This window comes from Camponotus floridanus, unplaced genomic scaffold (genome assembly GCF_003227725.1).
Source record: "Camponotus floridanus strain SB8 unplaced genomic scaffold, Cflo_v7.5 scaffold79, whole genome shotgun sequence".
NCBI lineage: Eukaryota > Metazoa > Arthropoda > Insecta > Hymenoptera > Formicidae > Camponotus > Camponotus floridanus.
In genome coordinates, this window is record NW_020229848.1 from 323,313 (window position 1) to 346,105 (window position 22,793).

General features: G+C 27.7%; 1 protein-coding gene across 2 annotated transcripts; it reads right to left on the reverse strand.

The window, feature by feature from the left end:
• Positions 1-4,419: 4,419 nt before the first annotated feature.
• On the reverse strand, positions 4,420-16,712 carry LOC112639625 (aminopeptidase N-like). 2 transcript variants are annotated; one of them, XM_025414194.1, is made up of 12 exons: positions 16,631-16,712; positions 14,904-15,426; positions 14,309-14,791; positions 13,974-14,160; positions 13,462-13,609; positions 11,781-11,862; positions 8,453-8,811; positions 6,819-7,096; positions 5,407-5,603; positions 4,886-5,233; positions 4,734-4,803; positions 4,420-4,593 (listed from the first exon to the last, which is right to left on the reverse strand). In XM_025414194.1, the coding sequence occupies exons 2-12, from the start codon at positions 15,404-15,406 to the stop codon at positions 4,468-4,470; spliced, it is 2,781 nt and encodes a 926-aa protein (XP_025269979.1). In that variant the 5' UTR covers positions 15,407-15,426; positions 16,631-16,712; the 3' UTR covers positions 4,420-4,467. The 2 variants fall into 2 exon arrangements, with proteins under 2 accessions (XP_025269979.1, XP_025269980.1); XM_025414195.1 differs by having other exon boundaries at positions 16,549-16,712.
• Positions 16,713-22,793: the final 6,081 nt, after the last annotated feature.

Here is a 22,793-nt window from a genome sequence, read left to right on the forward strand (position 1 = left end):
ATTATATTTATTTTTTATATTTATTTTTATTATATATTGAAACTTTATAATTTTTATAGTTAAAAGTTTTATATTTTAGAGATTTGAAGATTAAAAATTTCATTTTTTTTTAAAATAAAGCTCTTAAAATGGATCTTACTTTTTTATATAAATTGATTTTGTAATATTTAAACAATTATAAGGCTGAAATAAGTAAAATTTAAATAATTTAGTTTATTACCTATAGTTTGTATTTTTTCTATATATTTTATTCTAAAAAAATATAATTGCACAATTTTGATTTAAAAATTTTTTTTGAAATGTTTGTTATCTTGCAATTGTGTTGACGATTTGTGGATTTTTCTGTGTAATTACATTGTAGCAACCTCTTTGTAATGTTTCATTGCAATTTTGCAATTGCTACAATGGAATTACAATGATTTATATTGTATAGAGGTTCTTTCGTTTTCAAGATCAAAGATATAATATTTTTAACTTACCCCAAAACGTAAGTCTAGCTACATCTATGGTAGGAGATAACGATATAAATTTTGTATCGATGAGAACTTGCCATTCCGAATTTAACTGTGATTATAAGTGTAAGTACACGATTAAGGGCCAATTTTTCCAACTTCTTGGTAAGTTTTACTCGACAAGTAGTATATTTTCGTCTTTTTTCAGATAAGTTCTAAAAAAAAGACGAAAATAGGCTACTTATCGGGTAAAATTTACCAAGAAGTTGGAACAACCGGCCCTAAGTGTAAGTAGACGATTGAAATTGTGAGCGATTAAGATTTCGCGATTAAGAAAAAAATTTTTTTTTTAAATATATAATATTCAAGAGAGAACCTGAAAGAAATACATATAAGGTCCGACATGACCTCAAATGTCATTTAAACTTAAACAAGATATGGGTACCTCTGAGAATGAAAGCTATTCAAAAAATTTTGTATCGATAAAAATTATTTATTTTAACAAAGCGCATTGGGTAGTGACCTTAATCTTGACTACGACCATATATATATATATATATATATATATATATATATATATATATACAAAATTTTTTGAATAGCTTTCATTCTCAGAGGTACTCATATCTTGTTTAAGTTTAAATGACATTTGAGGTCATGTCGGACCTCATATGTATTTCTTTCAGGTTCTCTCTTATATATATATATATATATATATATATATATATATATATATATATATATGCAGTATGAATGGAAGAAATAAATAGCGAGCGCGTAGCGCGCGCCTGTATTGTTCTAGTGTATTAAAAACATACAAACACTGAACGGAAATCAAATATCATCAAATATTTGGAATTTTGATAATGTAACGAATTGTACCAAACATTCGAACAAAATTCTAAAAACAATTATGTTAACATTTTAACACATAATAATATATTAATATTGTAACACATCTTTTTGAATAAGATGTTAATTTTTTATTATTTGTTGTTTATTCGTTCACTACACATTAAAATTAACATATTCTACTGGTTCTAGACATTTATCATAAAAAATATTTTAAAAACAAAACACAGATAATATTATACGAAGATAGATAATTTCATAGCTCAGATAATGAGATAATATTTTATATAGCTTAGATAATTTTATAGCATTAATATAAAAAATTAACTACACAATAATTTTATAATGTAAAAAGAAAATTTAGCTTATAAATTTTACACTTTCTATATGTCAAAATGGTCGAAATATATTATTACAGTACTAACGTAAATGTCTTCATTTCTATTAACTGTAATGTATGCAAAAGATAAAAATAATATTTATAATAAAATGAGTTAGTCGATTTAAAAATTTAAGAATAAAGATGCAGAAAATTAAAAAAGAATAAATAAAATGTCTTTTATAAAATAAAAGCGTTACCTGTTACTCCACACAATTTTGTATGCACATTTAAAAAAAGAAAGATAAATATTTTATTATATATTTAACGCCTTATCCTACTATTTGAATTAGCTAGGTTTTATATCAGATTTTAGGGGATGCCGGAGTCGCAGCCGAACTCCGACGGGTAGGCGCCCTCATTTTAACATAACTAAAAGTGTCGGTACATTACCAACACTTATAGTTATGTTACCGACAGTCTTGTCTAAAAAGACATGCATATTTTATAAAAAGACATGCATATTTTGGAAAGAGCAATATGAAAACTTTTCTTTATATTGTGTTAATTGTATTTATTGAAATGAAAAATATGTTGCATTTTCACTCTATCGTCTCGCACAAGCAATTTAGAGCATAGATGTCTTTACTGCGTACATATTTAAACATAATCCCTAACAGCACATGATATCATTCGAATATTCTATACTTATACTGTAAATATACATTACAGATATAATATATTGAGAATAATCCCATAACATCTCTTGTTGTATATTATTTTTCATATATTCTCAGAATATACTTTGAATATCTCGTATATCGTAAATATACTTTGAATCTCGCGTATTAGTATATTCTTTCTCATATATTTTCCGGATATTCTATAATATTGCATGTGTTTCCTCATTTTGCCGCTACGCGCGCTACCAAACTCGTAGTTTAATTTTGGTGAAATGGACATAAAGGACTGGTATTTAACATGAGTTCTAAAGTTTCTTCTTTTTTCTTTTTAGTCAGTTTAATTTATAATAAGCTGACTTAATTTAAAATTTGTTTAGTAATTTAGTTGTTTTGGATTCTTGATTGGGATTTAGAATATTAAAAAGATTATTTGAAATTAAAATGAGAAATAGTGTGTGCGTTTACGGCATTTATCAAAAGTATTTATATTACATATATGAATTATACTGCAAGATATTCTCAGTATTTACTATTAACCAAAATAGGCGGACATCAGAGCATTCTTAGTATATACTTAATATATCATAGTATGTATCTCAAATGTTCTGAGAATATAAGCATTGTACTTTTGCGATATTCTTCGAACATTCTCAGTATCTACATGTGCTGTTAGGGAATATATTCTGAGATAAAAAAGAATGCACAGAAGAGTTTAAATGTATTTATCTGATCTTATAACTATGCAATAAAGCTGCTAATAAAACAATACTTAAAAAAACTTTCATATTTTCTGCGAAACTTCTTCTATTTAAAACAGAAGCATCTTTTAGAGTCAAGTTTTCTATATAATTAATATTGTAGTATATGTTTCAAATATATACAGGGTGTTTCCAGTATCTCGCAATAAAGTGAAATCATTAATTAAAAACAATCGGCCAATACGCGGGACTAGAAGCGCGCCGCGAGAAAGGTCGTCACATTGTGACTGAACTAAATATTTTGTAATTTATATCTCGAAATTTTACGTGTTTTTTTACAAAATGGTATAGGATTTTTAGTTCAGTTTAGCGAGATCTACATATGGTTTTACTTTCCATCGAGATATTGGAAACATCCTGTATATGTACGTACCTGCATATAATAAACTCACGTAATCAATATCTATGTATTAAATTTGTAACATAAAAAAGTAATACAATATAATATGTAATATAATATAATATTAAAAATATATATAATATTTATAATATGAGCAATAAAAGCCTAAAAAACGTGGATGGTAATGCGTAAATTTTTTCGAACATTAATTGTTCGCGAAAAAATTTTTAAGACATATACATATATGCCAAGTTATAGGGGATATTATAGAAGTCTCAAACCAAGAGAATCTATAACTTGACATATATGTATATGTCTTAAAAATTTTGCGCAACTATGCGATGGCGTTTCCGTTGGATTAAAGTATTCTTTTATTGTTGCGGCTTCTTGGGGGCTTCCTCGCCTCTACGTGCGTATTTCTGCGTCCGCCTTTACCGTTTAATATACGCGGGTGGCTCGTTGCTTTCCATTGCATACCCTAATTTTTGCGTTAACATCTTTTAAGAGAAAGTTTTTTTGTCTGCTATTATGATAGAAAGTCTCTTGTGTTTGCGCTTATACCTTGCTGTCGTTTGACATTTTCAAATTATTTGTATACATTTATAGCGTTTATTTATAAGCATTGAAAATGATCCGAAGCGGATCGAAACGTTTGCGTCTTTATTTCATTTTGTAATTTTCAAATTTAATTTTTTAACATCAGTAACGATTATTAACGTCTTTGTATTTGCTTAATGTTATATACAATTTTTTCTTGCCTATAATCGTTTTCTTATTTGTTTGGTCCTTAAAATAAGCCTGTGTTTATATTGTTATTTGAATAATATAATATTTTTAAACGATATTATACAATATAATATTTTTATACAATATTATACAAACAATGTTTTTAATATTATATTGTACAATTATAATATTATGTTGATTAAATACAATTAAACAATTATTAATTCTTTTATTGACATTAGTGAATAACTAAGGATATACATTTATAAATATTATTACAAACATTTATGCTGTATTTTTAATTTCTACACAGTTAATATCTTAAAGATTTAGTTATTCAATTGTTAAATAAAGATCGAAAATAATATATCTGTTTTTCGATCTCCCACGAGCGTGTTTTTATCTTGTATTCAATATTGGGAATGACTGAATTTTTCAACTCCTTTTTTACAAATTTGCTTATCTAAAATGGATTTTTTAAATAATTATTCTCAATAAACGATTTCCTATATCAATAATGCATTGTCAATAAAATATCCTTATGAACAGAAATATAGAAAAATATTATGTAAAATATAGAAATTTGATTTATTTAAAATTTACCTCGCCCAACTGTCCCTTAGAATACGCATTGTTAATTATAACAATTAATGTCACAATCTCATTGACTCTTCTATCAAGAATAAAACAATATTATAACTAATTCGTACAATAAATCTTTGTGTCTACGTGTAGTATACCTTTAATATCGTTACCTGTGTCTTATTATTTTGTAATTTTTTAATAAATTTGTAAGCATGTACTTAGTATTCCTCTCAAGAATAGAAAGGAAAATATTAGCATTTAAGGTATAAGCTCGTTCTATCGATTCAAGTTGAAGATGAAATTGATTATACAAAGATTTTGAAATTTGTGAAATTATTACAGCATGTGTGATAATTTCTAAATAATGTATTAAAATTTCAGAATTTTTACTATAAGTCAAACATTCAAACATTTTATCATTTCCTTTCATGTAATTATGAAAAACTATATCCCATGTATCATGATCTGCCGTTTTTAAGCCATTGCAATATGTCCACCTCTTCCATCCAGGCAAAAGTCTACAGGAGACAGTTCAATGAAGAAATAAAAATCTTTTAACGAAATTGTGTTAATAGTTTCTTTAGTGTTTTATGAATAATTTTTGAAATAAATGATAACTAATTTCTCAAACATATACAAAATGTAAAAAAATATTTCTATAAAAAGAATAAAATATTATGAAAAGAATTACTTGTTTTCTTTAGGATTTGCTAGATGCCATTTCAAATGACGCTTAGAGCTTTCTTCGCAAGAATGATCATTCATAATACATTTCCATTTTGCAAGTTCTTGTTTTAAACATTTAGTACGATCGTTGATGTGACTTTGGTTCAACAGATTCCAGTTACTAATTTTATGTTTCTGCATAAAATCAAACTTTAGCACGCCCTAAAATTTAATAACTATCATTATATTTAGTTTATTCATTATTTACAAGAACAGATATAATGTACGCGCATTCAAACGTTTTTACTAAATAATTTTTTTCATATTTCTTTAATATTTATGTGACTTCGTAGCATCAATATCATAATAAGTAGATTTACCAATTCCTTATTTATGTGAATAATTGTGTATATATTTCATCATCTAAATATGTATGGATTTTATATCACTTAATGAATTTTTAACACACATATCGATATATAAAGTGTTTCATAAAATTGTGCTAACGTTCGTGAGTGGGTAGAACGCAATAAACTGAACAGAAAGATTCTTTACTATTCTACAATTTTTGGTAATAATTATTGAAATATTAATTAATAATGTGAATAAACGCACGTTTTGCGAGACTATATCGTAGGATAAGCGCAATAGGTGTGCCAGCGGCGATTGTCACATAGCAATTAAAAGCAAGTGTCGAGGCATGCGCGATCAAGCTTTACGAGACACTTTGTATATATGTTTTAGTCTGTGCATATTGATGTATCGATTGATGTATGATTTTTATTTTTTTAATTTAAATTTGTGGCGTATGAAATATAGATTTTAAGTGTTTTAAACTTTAAATATCAATTTCTTTTATAAAACAAGCATTTGCAAGTAGATTATCATATATTAAATTATTATGTGTTGTGTAATGTAAAAAAATTTTCTTAAAATTATATAAGTCAATTTCTCTACAAAATGTTTGTATATTTTTAACATCATAAACATTCGAATACTACGAAAGAAAATTAATATAAGAAAGATAATTGTATTATATACAGTGTCCTATAATTTTTCAGAACTAATTAAATATTAATTACACAATTGATCAACAATTATCATGTAAATTATCATGTAAATACTAATGTATTATTATTATAGAATAATAACTCGATGAAATATTCAAAATTTATGTGATTGTATTAAATATAAAGAAAAAAATATATAACAAATATGTAACATAAACGTCTCTTAACGAATTTAAGTTTTTGAATTTTATTATAAAAAAAATTATATGTTAACGTATGATTAATTTTTTTGTTTAATTCCTTACATATAACTATTTTTAAAGCAATTCATTATTATGATATGAAATCGTTGTATTATAAAATAGATAATTGTTGTAATGTATAATTTTTTTTATATGAAAATGTTATTAAATCTATATATATATACCTTAAATTCAGGATAAAAATTTAAGAATGGAAAGATGTTCGACAGAAATTCAAATGCTTTGAGCATGGGATACCATGCTATATAATCTCTTTCCTGTCCCAAATAAGAAGCGAGTTCCCAAAATACGGAGAATTCAAGTTCCTTCTCTATCGCAAAATGAAACGCATCATTGATGATTTGCGCTCGATTGAGAACATGTATATTACGATATTTTTGTGAATTTAAATACTGTGCAATTTTTCGCCAGTTCACAATATCATAATTAACGCGATAGTATCCTATTATAAAATAAATTACTTTTGTCGGTTATTAAATACTTTGAAATGATACATATTAATTAAACATATTTTGTGATGTTAAAATGATTACGAAATTAAATATATTAGAGATGTTTGCATCTTCCGTTTTTATTATTTAACATGAAGGCTGTATCAGCAATTTTACATATTACAGCAAGAAATTAAAATTTCAAATATATTGTTAAAATTTCAATATTTTTTGTAATATTTTTTGTTATATCTTATATTATGTATGAGTTTTAAAATATCTTATGATTATTTTTTATTAAAATTGATATCATATATGATATATATAATATATTATATATACACACACATATATATATATATATATATATATATATATGTGAATATTAGCTAAAGTTGAAGAACTACGAAAAAATTTGTATATGAAGAGATATTTGACGCAGAGGGAAACATCGTATGGTACAAATGATATTTTTATAGATAAAGGCATTAAGGAGATTTCAAGATCATCTTAATTTTTTTTAATGGAACACCCTATTTTTACGTATTCTTACGTTCTTATAGCTTTTCTCGAGAGCTTTCCAAAACCCTATAATAAAGTATTTCTTGAGTACTTTTTGAGTTATGAGACTTAAAATATAATAATTTCTTAATTTTACATAAACCATAGAATATCTAGTAAAATATTTATTTTTCGATTATCTTACCTTAATACTTTTATGTACAAAATAATGGGAGGAATCAATTTATGTAAAGAAAAAACATAGTTGTTTTGAATTTTATCGAAGGAAAAATATGTAATTTCTAATTAAAAATTACATATTTTTTCTTAAAAATAACTATATGCTTTCTATATATATATATATATATACATATATATATATACATATATATATATATATATATATATATATGTATGTATGTACGTATGTACGTACGTATGTACGTATGGATGTACGTATGTATGTACGTATGTATGTACGTATGTATGTACGTATGTATGTACGTATGTATGTACGTATGTATGTATGTATGTATGTATGTATGTATGTATATATGTATGTATGTATAATAATTGAATAATTCTGACAATTTGGATATACAATTTAATGCAAACGCAAAATGGCTTTGACTACTAACATAATATATATATATATATATATATATATATATATATATATATATATATATGTATGTAATGCTAATTATACAAATATATGTATTTATATATTGAAATAGATATACTTGAAATTATATACAATATAATTGTAAATTTACTATTACATAACAGATAATATAAATTTGATATTCAATATTTTAATATATTAATATGTAAATTTAGATGTAAATTTATTTTTTAATATTTACCAGCTTGTTGTAAATTGAAAATAATCCATTGATTTTTCTCAAGATAGAGTTCAGTTTTTGAAAACCATGGTGTTAACGAAATATTCGTCCAAGTTATGATAAAATTAGGATTTGACTCAGTAGCATAACTAATAGGAATATAATATTGTTCCTTATCTAATTTGTCGCGAAATTGTACCGATACGCTTACAACATTAGTAGAATAATTTCGCTTCACTTTCAACACGGAAGGATACCTCTCCATAATCCACGAATTTATCGCATCTTTTATATTAAAATACTTAGGATTTAATTCACTCATCTTAGATCTCAAAGCGTCCCATAAATGATCGGCAGTTGCTGCTTCAGGTTCACTAAGTCTATAAGATTTAACAACATCATAATTTTAACATTATACTAAAATTAATAAATAAATAATAAGAAAAAAATTATAATTTACAAAATTTATTATCGTATTTTAATCTATAATGTAACTTCTACAGAGAAATTTATGAACTTTAATATAATTGTATATACAGAATGTTCTAAAAAGGTGTGTCAAAATATTAAGGAGATATTCCTCACACCTGAAGGATTAAGAAATATTATATGGTCATAGGTGCGGAAATGTTTATTGCAGGAGTTATGATGAAAATACTGTTTGTTGTATTACTTACACAAGGAAAAATTTAGGATTAATTATTGTAGACGACAATAGTTTAATTAGGCTTATTTACATTTGGTTTTAATGTGATCTTGAGTATGTTACAAGAAATGTTGAAAATGTTTACCATTTTCCTAAATACAGAGACACTAAATACTTTTCCTAAAAGCAGTGACACATCGACGAATCGATTCACGGACATGTTCAGAAATGCCTGGCGTACAGTGGATTGTCTCGCAACCTGCTGTGATACGGTCACGAAGATCTTGAATATCATGTACTGGTGGCATTTTTGAATGTGTCCGTGAATCGATGCATCGATATGTCATTGCTTATATTGAGGAAAATGGGGAACATTTTCAACATTTATTGTAACATACTGAAGGTCGCATTAAAACCAAATGTAAATAAGCCTATTTAAACGATTGTCGTTTACAATAATTAATCCTAAATTTTTCCATAAGTAAGTAATACAGCTAACAGTATTTTCAACATAACTCCTGAAATAAGCATTTCCGCACCTATCCTATCTATATAACGTTTTTTCATCCTTTAGGTGTGAGGAATATCTCCTTAAATTTTTGACATACCCTTTTAGAATACCCTGTATATACAGAGTGTTTCAGACCACCCGTACCACCCATTTAAAAACTAGAGAAGTGGTTATTTCAAAAAATTAAAAACATTTTCTTCATAAATTGGGTGCGTTCTATCGAGTGGTGATATTTTCAACTTCTGGTTCCGATTGGAAATAGGCGATTTAGACCGGAAGTGCATTTTTTTAAATGGAACATAGTATTTTTTATTGAAGATTCGGATACTATACAAAAAAATGTGAATCTTTTGTACCAAACATTTTTTCAAAAAATGTCATTTATGTCTTTCAAACAACCTTCAAAATGTGTGTTGGCGAAAATAGCATTTTTGCATTATTTGCTCTCGGCATAACCCAGGATCTACGATGAGGATGTGGTAGATATCAGATCCCGTGTGTAGGTGTGTGTGTTTGTGTGTGGGTGTGTGCGTGCGCTGATATGACTAGATAATTCAGAAAGTTTTACTTAATCATATCCTGGGTTATGCCAAGAACAGATAATGCTAAAACGTTATTTTCGCCAACACACATTTTGAAGATTGTTTGAAGAACATAAATGACATTTTTCGAAAAAATGTTTAGTACAAAAGTTCCATATTTTTTTGTATACAATCCGAATCTGCAATAAAAAATACCGTGTTCCTTTTAAAAAAATGCACTTTCGATCTAAATCGCCTATTTCCGGCCGGAAGTTGAAAATATCACCATTCGATAGAGCGCACCCGACTTATAAAGAAAATGTTTTTACTTTTTTGAAATAACCACTTCTCTAGTTTTTAAATGGGTGGTCTGAAACACCCGGTATATATATATATATATATATATATATATATATATATATATATATATATGTGAGTTATCTCAAGATATAAAAAATTAACGCTTCTCAGTTAAATAGCTCCGAATTTATTTTAATCTATAGTTTTGTGTATCTTGTATACTGTGTAAGATCTCGTGTGTACTGTGTGAAGGCGCGATGTGAACTATCAATAGGCGCGATAGATTCTCTTCAGGCTCGATATTAACTCTACGAACGCGGGATGCAGATTGAATTCTGCAAAATCAGGATTCAGCATGCATGATCCGGGAGAAAGTTTTTATGATCGGAAAGATTCTCCGAGGGACAAGTGATCGTTGTGTAGAAAAAGCCGTGTATTTGCCATATGTTAATTGGCGATGTAAGGGATCGATGGAAGGCTGCGTGACACGCAAGGCTTGTAAATTTTACAGAAGTGAAGGTGGATGTTGCATGCATGCAGAGATTAGAATTTATATAATGTGTGTGTGTGTGTGTGTGTGTGTGTGTGTGTATAACAAGGGCAGAGTAGGAGACAATCATCCCTACATATATATATATATATATATATATATATATATATATATATATTGTTACGCGCGCGCCCGAGTCGTCACGGCCCTGCCGTTGTCCGGATCCCGTCGGCAAGAAGATTGTTTATAAACTACGACTGTCAGCTGAGTTCGGTTCCAGCTGTCTGGCTGCGCGGACGCGAATTTGTATCGAGCCACTAATTATGTGTATTACCGTTCTGTGTTACCGTTTGTGTTGCCCTGTGTTGTGCATTAAAGTACCAAGTATCTTTTAAAAGTGTCTCTTTATTTCGCGCGACTCGCGAGCGGCCGATTTCTTCGTGCGCGACTTCGATATTTATCGAAGTCCTCGCCGCGGGCGTAACAATATATACTTTTTTTATTAATATATATTAAGATATATTTATTAGTAATTATGTCAAAATTTGTTGTGACTGAATAAATAATAATTTTAATTTTTATATTATAAAGATTTTAGAATGTTTACATTCTATGTTTGTAAAACTACATTCGCCAAATCATTCAATTTAAATTATTTATTATTTAGAAATTATGAATATGTATTATAAGAAAAAAGTTGAAATTCCATTTTAACAAAAATTCATAAATATAAAATAGCAGTATAAATTTAAGCTTTTAAATATCTATGTTTTTTAAACATTAAAAAACTGGAAATATATTATTAAATTTATTTTATATTTTGATTCTTTTTCCTTTCCCTCTATGATGCATATTGTTACATTATAATACATTATACTTACTGATTATTCAAATGTTTGATGAATTCCGTTGAAAATATATCAGATGGTAATGTTCGTATTAACATGCGCCATAGAATGGATCCTATAATGTTTGAAAGAAAAAGAATTTAGTATATTTAAAATGTCTTTACTGCAATACGCAATAAAGGTTTGTGAATATATATGTAATTAATAAAATTAAATATATTATACTCAAAGTTTGTGTAATTAAATCTAAGTAAGCAGCTATAAAAGATAGATAAATACATTTTTATACAATGAAAAAATTTGTAATAATAGATAAATAGTGAATGATTAAAAATTTGTTAAAAATAATAAATTAGATAAGGAATCAGTTAATTTTATATTTCATCATGATTTTTTGAAATTTTAGATAAACATGTATAGTTATAATTTCAAAAAAAATTACAAATTATAAAATTATCCAAAAATTATATAAAAATTTATTTTTAAAGTTAGATATTATTACGTTATAGCAAATACTAAAAAAAATATGTTAAATTTTACAAATGATAGGCCTTGCACGGTTCTTTTATGGAAATTAAAATTCGAAGAAATTTGAATTTTTTTTGAATTTGCTGAATTTTGGAAATAAATAGTTTACGTGAAAACAATAAAAATTTAAAAAATGTCAAAATAAATGTGATAAGTTTGATGAAGTGGTTTCGTCGGTACAAATATTCAAATATCGAAACAAAGCATTATTTCAATACTATTAAGGAAAAGTAAATAATATGTGAAGTAAAATAAATAATATATTAGAATGTCATACACAGTTGATCATTTTTATTAATACATTTTACTAATATATTTACATGGAAAAATGTGTGTGTAGCAGTATCGCCGCTGTCGTTGCCATAACATGCTATTTGATATTTGATAAAATATAATTAGTTAAAAGTATAGTTGTTATATAAGTTTTCCCTAAGTCTTTCCCTTCGGAAGATATAGAACAAGGATACAACTTCCTTATTTGCTTTAAAACACTAGCCTCTTAAAATAATTAAACTCCTGTGTTTCATGATTTTTCGTAATTTTTTAATCGTTTCTGAAATATAGTAGATGGGAAATTTATGGATACTCTATATACACATTTATGTACATATTTTCCACGTAAATAATATCTATGTATTAATAAAAGTATTCAACTGTGTGTGATTCTATTCAATAATACATTACTTATTTTCCTTCAGTAGTAATGAAATAACACCTTATTTCGATATTCGAACGCTTGTAGCGACGAAATGGTTTTATTAAACGATATCGCGGTTAACGCGACTTTTGATTTGCTACAAATTATTTATTTCCAGAGTTTCTGCAAATTTCATCAAACTTCAAAATTCAATTTCCATCAGAATCGAACAGGGTCTTTTGTTTATAAATAATTATTCCCATTTTATATAAAATTAACATTCAGAAATTTTAATTCGAAATCACAGTTTCACAACGTTTCGACCATAGGTTTTGGCCCTTTTCAAGTGAAGTACAAAAAATAATTACTTGAAAAGGGCCAAAACCTATGGTCGAAACGTTGTGAAACTGTGATTTCGAATTAAAATTGCCAGTTTTGGTCAACCTTAACTACTCTGTTTATTTATTTGCTGGCGACTTTGAAGTTTTTTAAGTTATTCAGAAATTTATAATTATTTAATTGTTTAATTATGCAATGTTATACGCATACCTTTCATATGAGAAATAGAAGAGTGAAAATAATTTTCATGATTATTATATTCTATAGTAGAATTTATAACAACATAAGTATTTAGATAGAGTAATTCATGTTGAACTTGAACTACAAACAGATCCATCATCCGGGAATTTGGCAGAGCCTAAAATCAATTCGATATAATCATAACTTACCATAAATAATCAAAAAGATAAAGTTTTTGGTACATATCAAATTTAGCTTATTATATGCTATTGTTAAGAATAAAGTTTGTATGTGTGTTCAGAAGTGTAAATGTTTCTGTGATAATTTTCATACAAAACATATACATATTTAGTTCTTATTAAATTACTTTCACCGTAATTCTAGAATTTCTAGAAAATTTAGAGAGTTGGATTCTTATCATTTCTTATAATTAAGAAATAAAACAGAATATTTGTAAAAATATTTAACAATTATCTACATTACTAAACTGTTGATTATTTGACTGCGTATTCAAATAGTTATAAACCTAGTAATAAAATAACCTTGTCGATAATGTATGCTTGATAAAATATATTAAATCCTTCGTTTAACCATGTATGAGGCCATAAATAAGTTGGTCTGAACAGACTTTTAATATATTTTTGTACTATCCCACGTGCAACTAAACGCGTAATTATCGTTTTGTGTGCGACAGAATCTAATTCTTCATTATAAGTGATATCTACTTCTCTAAAAATAATTATAATAATATGAATAGTATAATAGTATGAAAAATTTTGGATATTAATATAATTTTTTATATAAATAGATTAGAATATAATATGTAATTAAAATAGTTTTTAAAATATATCTGTATTTTTAACTATATATACATTACCGATAAAAAATAAAACCAAAGGTCTGTTCGATTTCATTTTGTAAATCCGGGATTACGACATGATCCATTTTGCTCTCAAATAAAACAGAGGGTAACCCCGCAAGTTGTCTTCTCCAAATATTCCATCCATGTATGTATACATTGGTGGAAGAAATAACAGTTTTCGCAAATTCTAGATGCGGTTCCGATTGTCGTCTGAACCATATGGATGAACGAATTGTATCATTTTTCGGAAGAATGCTCTGATGAAAACTGGAAACTAGAAATGCTACACTATCTAAGGAGATCGAAGGAGTCTCGTTAAAATATGTCCATATCATTTTATCGTTCGTCAATTCAATATCTCGTATCGGCATATTTGACAAAGCTTTGTATCTTGGGTGATGCATTATAGAAATATTAAAAGTAATTTTTAATTCTGGCTTGTCCCAATGTGGAAATATTTGCTGTCTTTTCGCTGGGATACCTGTTCCGATTAACCACCTGCCGTATTTTAATGATAAACATTAAATAATGAATAATATTAGATAATTGTAAGCGTAGAATACACAAATGTACAATTTGTTTTTGATATTTCATATATTCTTCTACTTACTCTATTTCTTTATTATCGTCTATGTACGGAATTCCGAAAGATTCCCTTACAATATTAAGTGAGATTTCATACTCTATATACAGATCGTACATTCCACGCAACAAGATATCACCAAAATCGAGCAGGACAATATTGTTTTTAATCAAATTTGTTGAGTTTGTTTCATAAATCGTATTATTATTTTTCCTTAATGTCAACACTATTAAACTCGCTGAATCCGGTGCATAAAAACTTATATTTTCTTTTGCATAAGAAATATCTAAAGTGATTATGCATTTGCTACGGAGATAATTATTGAGTAACATTAACTCTATGTTATAATGTATTGGAATTATATAATTTAATATATTGCTTGATTTATTGTTTAAAGCACTATTGCGCATGATTTTCGTTTGTTCATCGTTTCCCATGATTTTAGATTCTTCGCCATCTATAGGACTCGCTGTTGCCACTACGGCAAGGTATATTATACTATTACTTAATAATAGTTTTAAAAATGTCATGTTGAATTTCACTCGGATATCTATAAAAAACGTTTCTTCATTATAAACAAAAAGTATTAGTTTACAAAGAATATGCAATAAAATCGATTTTTGTATGAAAAAACGTTCAAGAGAATTTACTAAACACTTCATAAGAAAATATGATTAATTTAAAAAGAAATTAAAATAATACAGTTTAATAAATAAAGGAATGATTGGAAATAATAAATATAAAAATTATTAACTATTAATTATTAAAAACGACGTATGAAATTTTTTTCTCGGATTTGAATATTAGGAGATATGAAGGATGTATTTAGATAATTCCAGTAAGAGAAGCACAATAAACATAACTCTTATTTATCTCAATTTAGCTATCTTTAAGATTTCTCTTAGTGCAATTACATATTTTAATGTATATACATATATATAGTATAAGCTTTAAAATGTATGAGTAATGAAGGTATATTCTGAACAACGCGATTTTATACATGATATGGACTATATGTTTACTAACATGTTATTTTCAAGATCAATCTGTTCCTTAAGTAAGAAATGTATTAAAAACACACAAACACTGAACGGAAATCAAATATCATCAAATATTTGAAATTTTGAAAATGTAGCGAATTGTATTAAACATACGAACAAAATTCTAAAAACAATTATGTGTGTGTGTTAATATTTTTATAACTCATCTTTTGAATAAAATGTTAATTTTTTATTATTTGTTGTTTATTCATTACACATACAAATTAACATGTCCTACTGGTCTTAGACATACATTATAAAAAATATTTTATAAACGAAACAGAGGTAATACGTTTTTAAGATAGATAACTTCATAATTTAGTTAATGAGATAATATTTTATATAGCTTACATAATTTTATAACAATAATATAAAATTAATTACGCAATAATTTTTTAATGTCAAAAAAAAATTTAGATTATAAATTTTACACTTTCCATATGTCAAAATGGTCGAAACATGCTATTACAGTACAAACGTAAATGTCTTCATTTCTATTAACTGTAATGTGTGCAAAAGATAAAAATAATATTTACAGTAAAATGAGTTAGTCAATTTAAAAATTTAAGACTAAAGGAGAAGAAAATTAAAGAAAAATAAAGAAATTGTCTTTTGTAAAATAAAAGCGTTACCTGTTACTCCACACAATTTTGTATGCACATTTAAAAAAAGAAAGATAAATATTTTATTACATATTTAATGTCCTATTACTACCTTCCTATTAGTTGAATTAGCCAGGTTTTATATCAGATTTAAACCACCAAAAGCATTCATTCGCGAACTTATCGCTTCGAAAGACTATTCTGAACTGATGGCTCTGTCGGCATACCTGACAGTATATAGAAAGTACATAGTATTATATAAATAACGTCTTGATTATACGTAGCGTAGGATATCTTACATATCGACAGAAGTCAATAAGTATAAACTAGTTTATGTTTTTTATTTCTCGTATATAAAGCTTTTATTTATAAAGACAATTTTTCTAAAAAACTATTCGCGAGAGAACATTAATTGAAGAGTTATAATCGCACTTATACTTGCATGTATTGGCCGATCATTTTTAATTAATATTTTGAAATTTTACGTATTTTTTTTAAATTGGTATAAAATTTTTCTGTTCAATTTGACGAGATCTATTTATGGTTTTATTTTGCACCGAGATACTGAAAACATCCTGTACGCTAAAAAAAAAATTTTGTTGAATATTGCCAAATTAACATATATATAATGTTAAATTTAATTAAAAGAAAATGTTATTCTAACATTTTTATGATAAATAACAGAAGAGATACGTCGATTTAATATATGGAAACTGTTATAGAGAGAAAATAACACAACTTTTCTGTTCATTTTAACATATAATATATTTCATCAAAAATTCGTGCATTTGCATATTAATTGTGTTGTTTTAACTCTTAGAAACGGTGAATATTAACTTAACGCAAAAATGTCAAAATAATGATAATATGTTACATTAACATAATAGTATATTAAAAATTTAACACAAAAATTTTTACACGAAAAAATTTTAATAGAAATACAAAATGTTTTTTACTGTGATCCAATATTATGAAAAGAATTACTTTTTTTTTCAGGATTTGCTAAATGCCATTTCAAATGACTCCTAGATTTTACATCGCAAGAATTTTCATTTATAATAAAAAAAAAATATTTACATTCCCACTTTGCCAGTTATTGTTTTAAACATTTAGTATAGTCATTGATGTTACTTTCGTCATACAGATTCCAATAACTAAATCTAAAATTTAAATTAAAAATTTCTGCATAAAATCAAATCTTAGCACGTTTTATAATTTAATAACTATCATTATATTTAGTTTATTCATTATTTACAAGAACAGATATAATGTACGCGCATTCAAATGTTTTTACTAAATAATTTTCTTTCATATTTCTTCAATATTTATGTGACTTCGTAGCATCAATATCATAATAAATAGATTTACCAATTTCTTATTTGTGTGTGAATAATTGTGTATATTTTACCATCTAAATAGGTATGGATTTTATATCATTTAATGAATTTTTAACACACATATCGATATATAAAGTGTTTCATAAAATTGTACTAACGTTCGTGAGTGAGTAAAACGCAATAAACTGAACAGATAGATTATTTACCATTTTATAATTTTTGTAATAATTATTAAAATATTAATTAAAAACATGTATAAGCGTGCGTTTCGCGCCGGTGTGAAGTTAGCATCTTATATTCAAAAATTTAAAGATTTATTAGGAGTTCTATTTGCACCCCAAATAGTTTTATAGTTCCTGATAGGTTTTAGAAATAGTTCCGGCGATACACCTAAAGAAATTGCATTTTGGAAATATAAGGTGCCAACTTCCCGGTGGCACCGCAACATGAGAAAAGTTCCATTTAAACTATGCATTTCTATAGTTTTATAGTTCCAAATAGGTTTTAACAATAGTTCCGACCGCTAAATATTTTTAAATAATTTTTTAATATTGAAATCGGCATCTAATCTTTCGCTAAAAACGGTCAGAACTTTTACGCTATTCACTCTATGACTTCGAGCCTTAATACTAATCGAGAGAACTCTTCGGGGTGCAAACGGAACTATAATTAGAACGCCGAAATTCGGAAAAAATTCCAACACCCCAGGACTTTGAAAGTTTAAGAGCGAGTAACTAAAAGTGGCCAGAACTTTTTCGCTCTTCACTCTACGGCTGCGGGTTTTAATATTTATCGAGAGAACTCTTCGGGATGCAAACGGAACTATAATCAGAACGCCGAAATAAAAAAAATTTCAATCCTTCTGGACTTGGAAATTTGCATGTGCCTTAAAACTAAAAATAAGGAAATTTCTTAATTTTTTTTTAATTATTTATTGCTTACTAAATATCAGCAGAATTGATGAACATCTAAAGATATATACTAGAAAAGCTTATAAGTAATTATTTAATTATTTAAATATCTGCGGAAAAGCTATTATTTTTTAATTTTTCTTTTTTGTTTATTGTCCTATTTTATACATTCTTTTTTATATATTTTTTATATATATGTTTTTAAGTTATTATTATGTCATCACAATAAAAGTACTCTTTACACACACACACACACACACACACACACACACACACACACACACACACACACACACACACACACACACACACACACACACACACACACACACACACACACACACACACACACACACACACACACACACACACACACACACACACACACACACACACACACACACACACACACACACACACACACACACACACACACACACACACACACACACACACACACACACACACACACACACACACACACACACACACACACACACACACACACACACACACACACACACACACACACACACACACACACACACACACACACACACACACACACACACACACACACACACACACACACACACACACACACACACACACACACACACACACACACACACACACACACACACACACACACACACACACACACACACACACACACACACACACACACACACACACACACACACACACACACACACACACACACACACACACACACACACACACACACACACACACACACACACACACACACACACACACACACACACACACACACACACACACACACACACACACACACACACACACACACACACACACACACACACACACACACACACACACACACACACACACACACACACACACACACACACACACACACACACACACACACACACACACACACACACACACACACACAAACAATTTAAGAAAGTAAAGAAAATAAGAAAAACAGAAATTAATATGTACAAAATTTAAAATTATCCCTCTCTTACGAAGCACTATTATGTTCAACATATGTACATATGTAAACATCGCAAACGGTATCCATTCATCCCAATTTCATCCGTTTAATCTTCGTTTATTTAATAAATATTAATATCGTAGATACTCGGTTACCCATATAAGATTTTACTAACGGCCCTATTCTGGCCCAATACTGGTCACTAATATTGCGATAATGGCGCCTATGACTGGCCCAGGTATTTCTCTGGTTACCATTCGGTAACTTCGGTCCAGCAATGGATAACAATGTACGGCCAAACATAGTAACCAATGATGGGCCATTAATGGTCAATATGCATATCTTGCCAATATTTTACCATTAATGGCTAATCTATTATGTCAATACTTGGCTACTAATAGCTTTCTTACGGTGCTCGACTTTTTTATTAACTATCTTATTACATTTACTATTGTCTTTTAGTTTTTTTAATTTTCGAAATTTTTTATGTTTGTAATAATTCTGCGACATTGTCGTCACTTTGTCCAAACGGCAGTTTGATTAGGTTAGGTTTCAATTTAGTATTTACACTATTTACAATATTTACAATATTTTAATTACAGGCAAGATATATGTTATGTAATAACTGTGATGCGTGAAATGCGAACGTTTACTCGGACTCGAGCGATTGCTGCAAAATTGCTATGAAAAAAGAGATATGCTGTGCGACAACGAATTTAGAACGATTGCGGAGCCAAGCATTGGCGCTGTAGCAAAATGTAGCGTCTTCTTATGTAAATGGCACCCAATCATTCCCCAAGCATAGGCCAATATAGAATGCCAAGAATCGACTAATCATCGGTACTATCGGTTATCGGGCCAAGCATTGGCCCTGTTGTCCGATATAAAAATCTTTTTCATGGCCAGATATAAATCTTAAACGACGTCAATCTGATTCGATCGTTGTAGGCGGGTTCAGTGCGGAATTAGCAGATAAAACGTTGTATCGTTTCGACGATTAAGATTATCCTCGAGGGTTTGGCTTCGTGAACTTAAATACTGAGCAGTTACTAGCAGAGTATATCGTCGATATTAGTGCAAATGGAAAATTGATACTCGAATATTGATGATTCGGTCAAGCAGCCTCGAGAGATTTGCCTGAAATTTCTGCATTACGGAAAATGTAACTACAATATAAGCGGGATACAACTGTAAACTATTTTTCTTCAAGTAATAAATATCGCGAGATATTTTTGATACCATTTTTAGATAGATCACTATTAACATTTCTTCAATAACATATTTAAATAATGTGACAGGTTTATAATATTTAAATATTTTTTCAAATTCGAGATTTTAATTCTTTAATTCTGTTTCCATTTTGTTCAGCATGTTTTTAAGCATTTTTTACAAGTTAAATAAGTTCAACTTAAATATATTTAAGAATAGATTTGCAACGATTATAATATGATTAAGATATTAGCACAATATAAATATTAATATATTATTTAATTTATTAACGCAATATAAATAAATAATTTAATGTGTTCAACGTGACAATTTGCATGTGTTTTTGTATTACCGTAAAATTTAATTCGAATATAATGCACAATAATACAGTTGTTACGAATTGCGATTCGGATGGGAACATATTCGTGATTATTAATTTATTACAATACAGAAACCAGTGAAAAAGGGAGAGCGAGAGCAAAGGAGTGAAAGAGAAATTAAATCATTTTTTGCTTTTTTATATTTCAATGTTTTAATATATTCTGAGATAAAAAAGAATGCACAGAAGAGTTTAAATGTATTTATCTGATCTTATTACTATGCAATAAAGCTGCTAATAAAACAATACTTAAAAAAACTTTCATATTTTCTGCGAAATTTCTTCTATTTAAAAAAGAAGCATCTCTTAGAGTCGAGCTTTCTATATAATTAATATTGTATTATATGTTTCAAATATATACAGGGTGTTTCCAGTATCTCGCAATAAAGTAAAACCATTAATTAAAAACGATCGACCAATACGCGGGACTAGAAGCGCGCTGCGAAAAAGGTCGTCACATTGTAACTAAATATTTTGTAATTTATATCTCGAAATTTTACGTGATTTTTTGCAAAATGGTATAGGATTTTTTAGTTCAGTTTAGCGAGCTCTACTTATGGTTTTACTTTGCACCGAGATACTGGAAACATCCTGTATATGTACGTATCTGCGTATAATAAACACACGTCAATCAATATCTATGTATTAAATTTGTAACATAAAAAAATAATACAATATAATATGTAATATAATATAATATTAAAAATATATATAATATTTATAATATGAATTATATTGTAATATAATATAATATAAAAAATAAAAAAGACTAACAAGTAAAGGTCGAAAGATAACAATCAAATAACAATATAAACACAAGCTTATTTTAAGGACCAACCAAATAAAACAATTATAGGCAAGAAAAAATTGTATATAACATTAAGCAAATACAAAGACGTTAATAATCGTTACTGATGTTAAAAAAATTAAATTTGAAAATTACAAAATAAAATATTAATAGGCCATCTGAAATTGTTTCTGTGGTTTCTGATCATAAACTTGCTGGCCACGAGTTTAATTGGGATGACGTAAGGATCTTAGATGAAGATCCCTCCTTTCTAAGACGGATCATCTCACAAGTAAACCTACGGAAGTGTCACTTTCCGATTTTTCTGAAATTTGGATATGTTATAATACATGAAAAACTAAGGGACACGTATTTTTTTTTAGCTGCGGAAAAACATATTTAGGGGGTGAAACGACACCCTCAAAATAGGGGATAAAATGGAAAAATTGCGATATCTTTGAGATCAGTGAAGCGATTTTAATGATTTTTGGTATGAAAGTATCTTTTGATAGAAGACGAAAATTGGCCTAGGTATATTGGAGGGGGAGTGAAATTTTTCCATTTTATCCCCTATTTTGGGGGTGTTGTTTCACCCCCTAAATATGTTTTTCCGCAGCTAAAAAAAAATACGTGTCCCTTAGTTTTTCATGTATTATAACATATC

What these genes read in the sequence shown, in the direction of transcription:
- LOC112639625 (XM_025414194.1), bottom strand. Translation starts at nt 15,406, where the DNA reads ATGACATTTTTAAAACTATTATTAAGTAATAGTATAATATACCTTGCC. An exon ending in ATCAAACATTTGAATAATCA is followed by an intron (nt 8,812 to 11,780) that starts GTAAGTATAATG and finishes TAAATCTTATAG; the next exon opens with ACTTAGTGAACCTGAAGCAG. An exon ending in ATTTTTATCCTGAATTTAAG is followed by an intron (nt 5,604 to 6,818) that starts GTATATATATAT and finishes ATTAAATTTTAG; the next exon opens with GGCGTGCTAAAGTTTGATTT.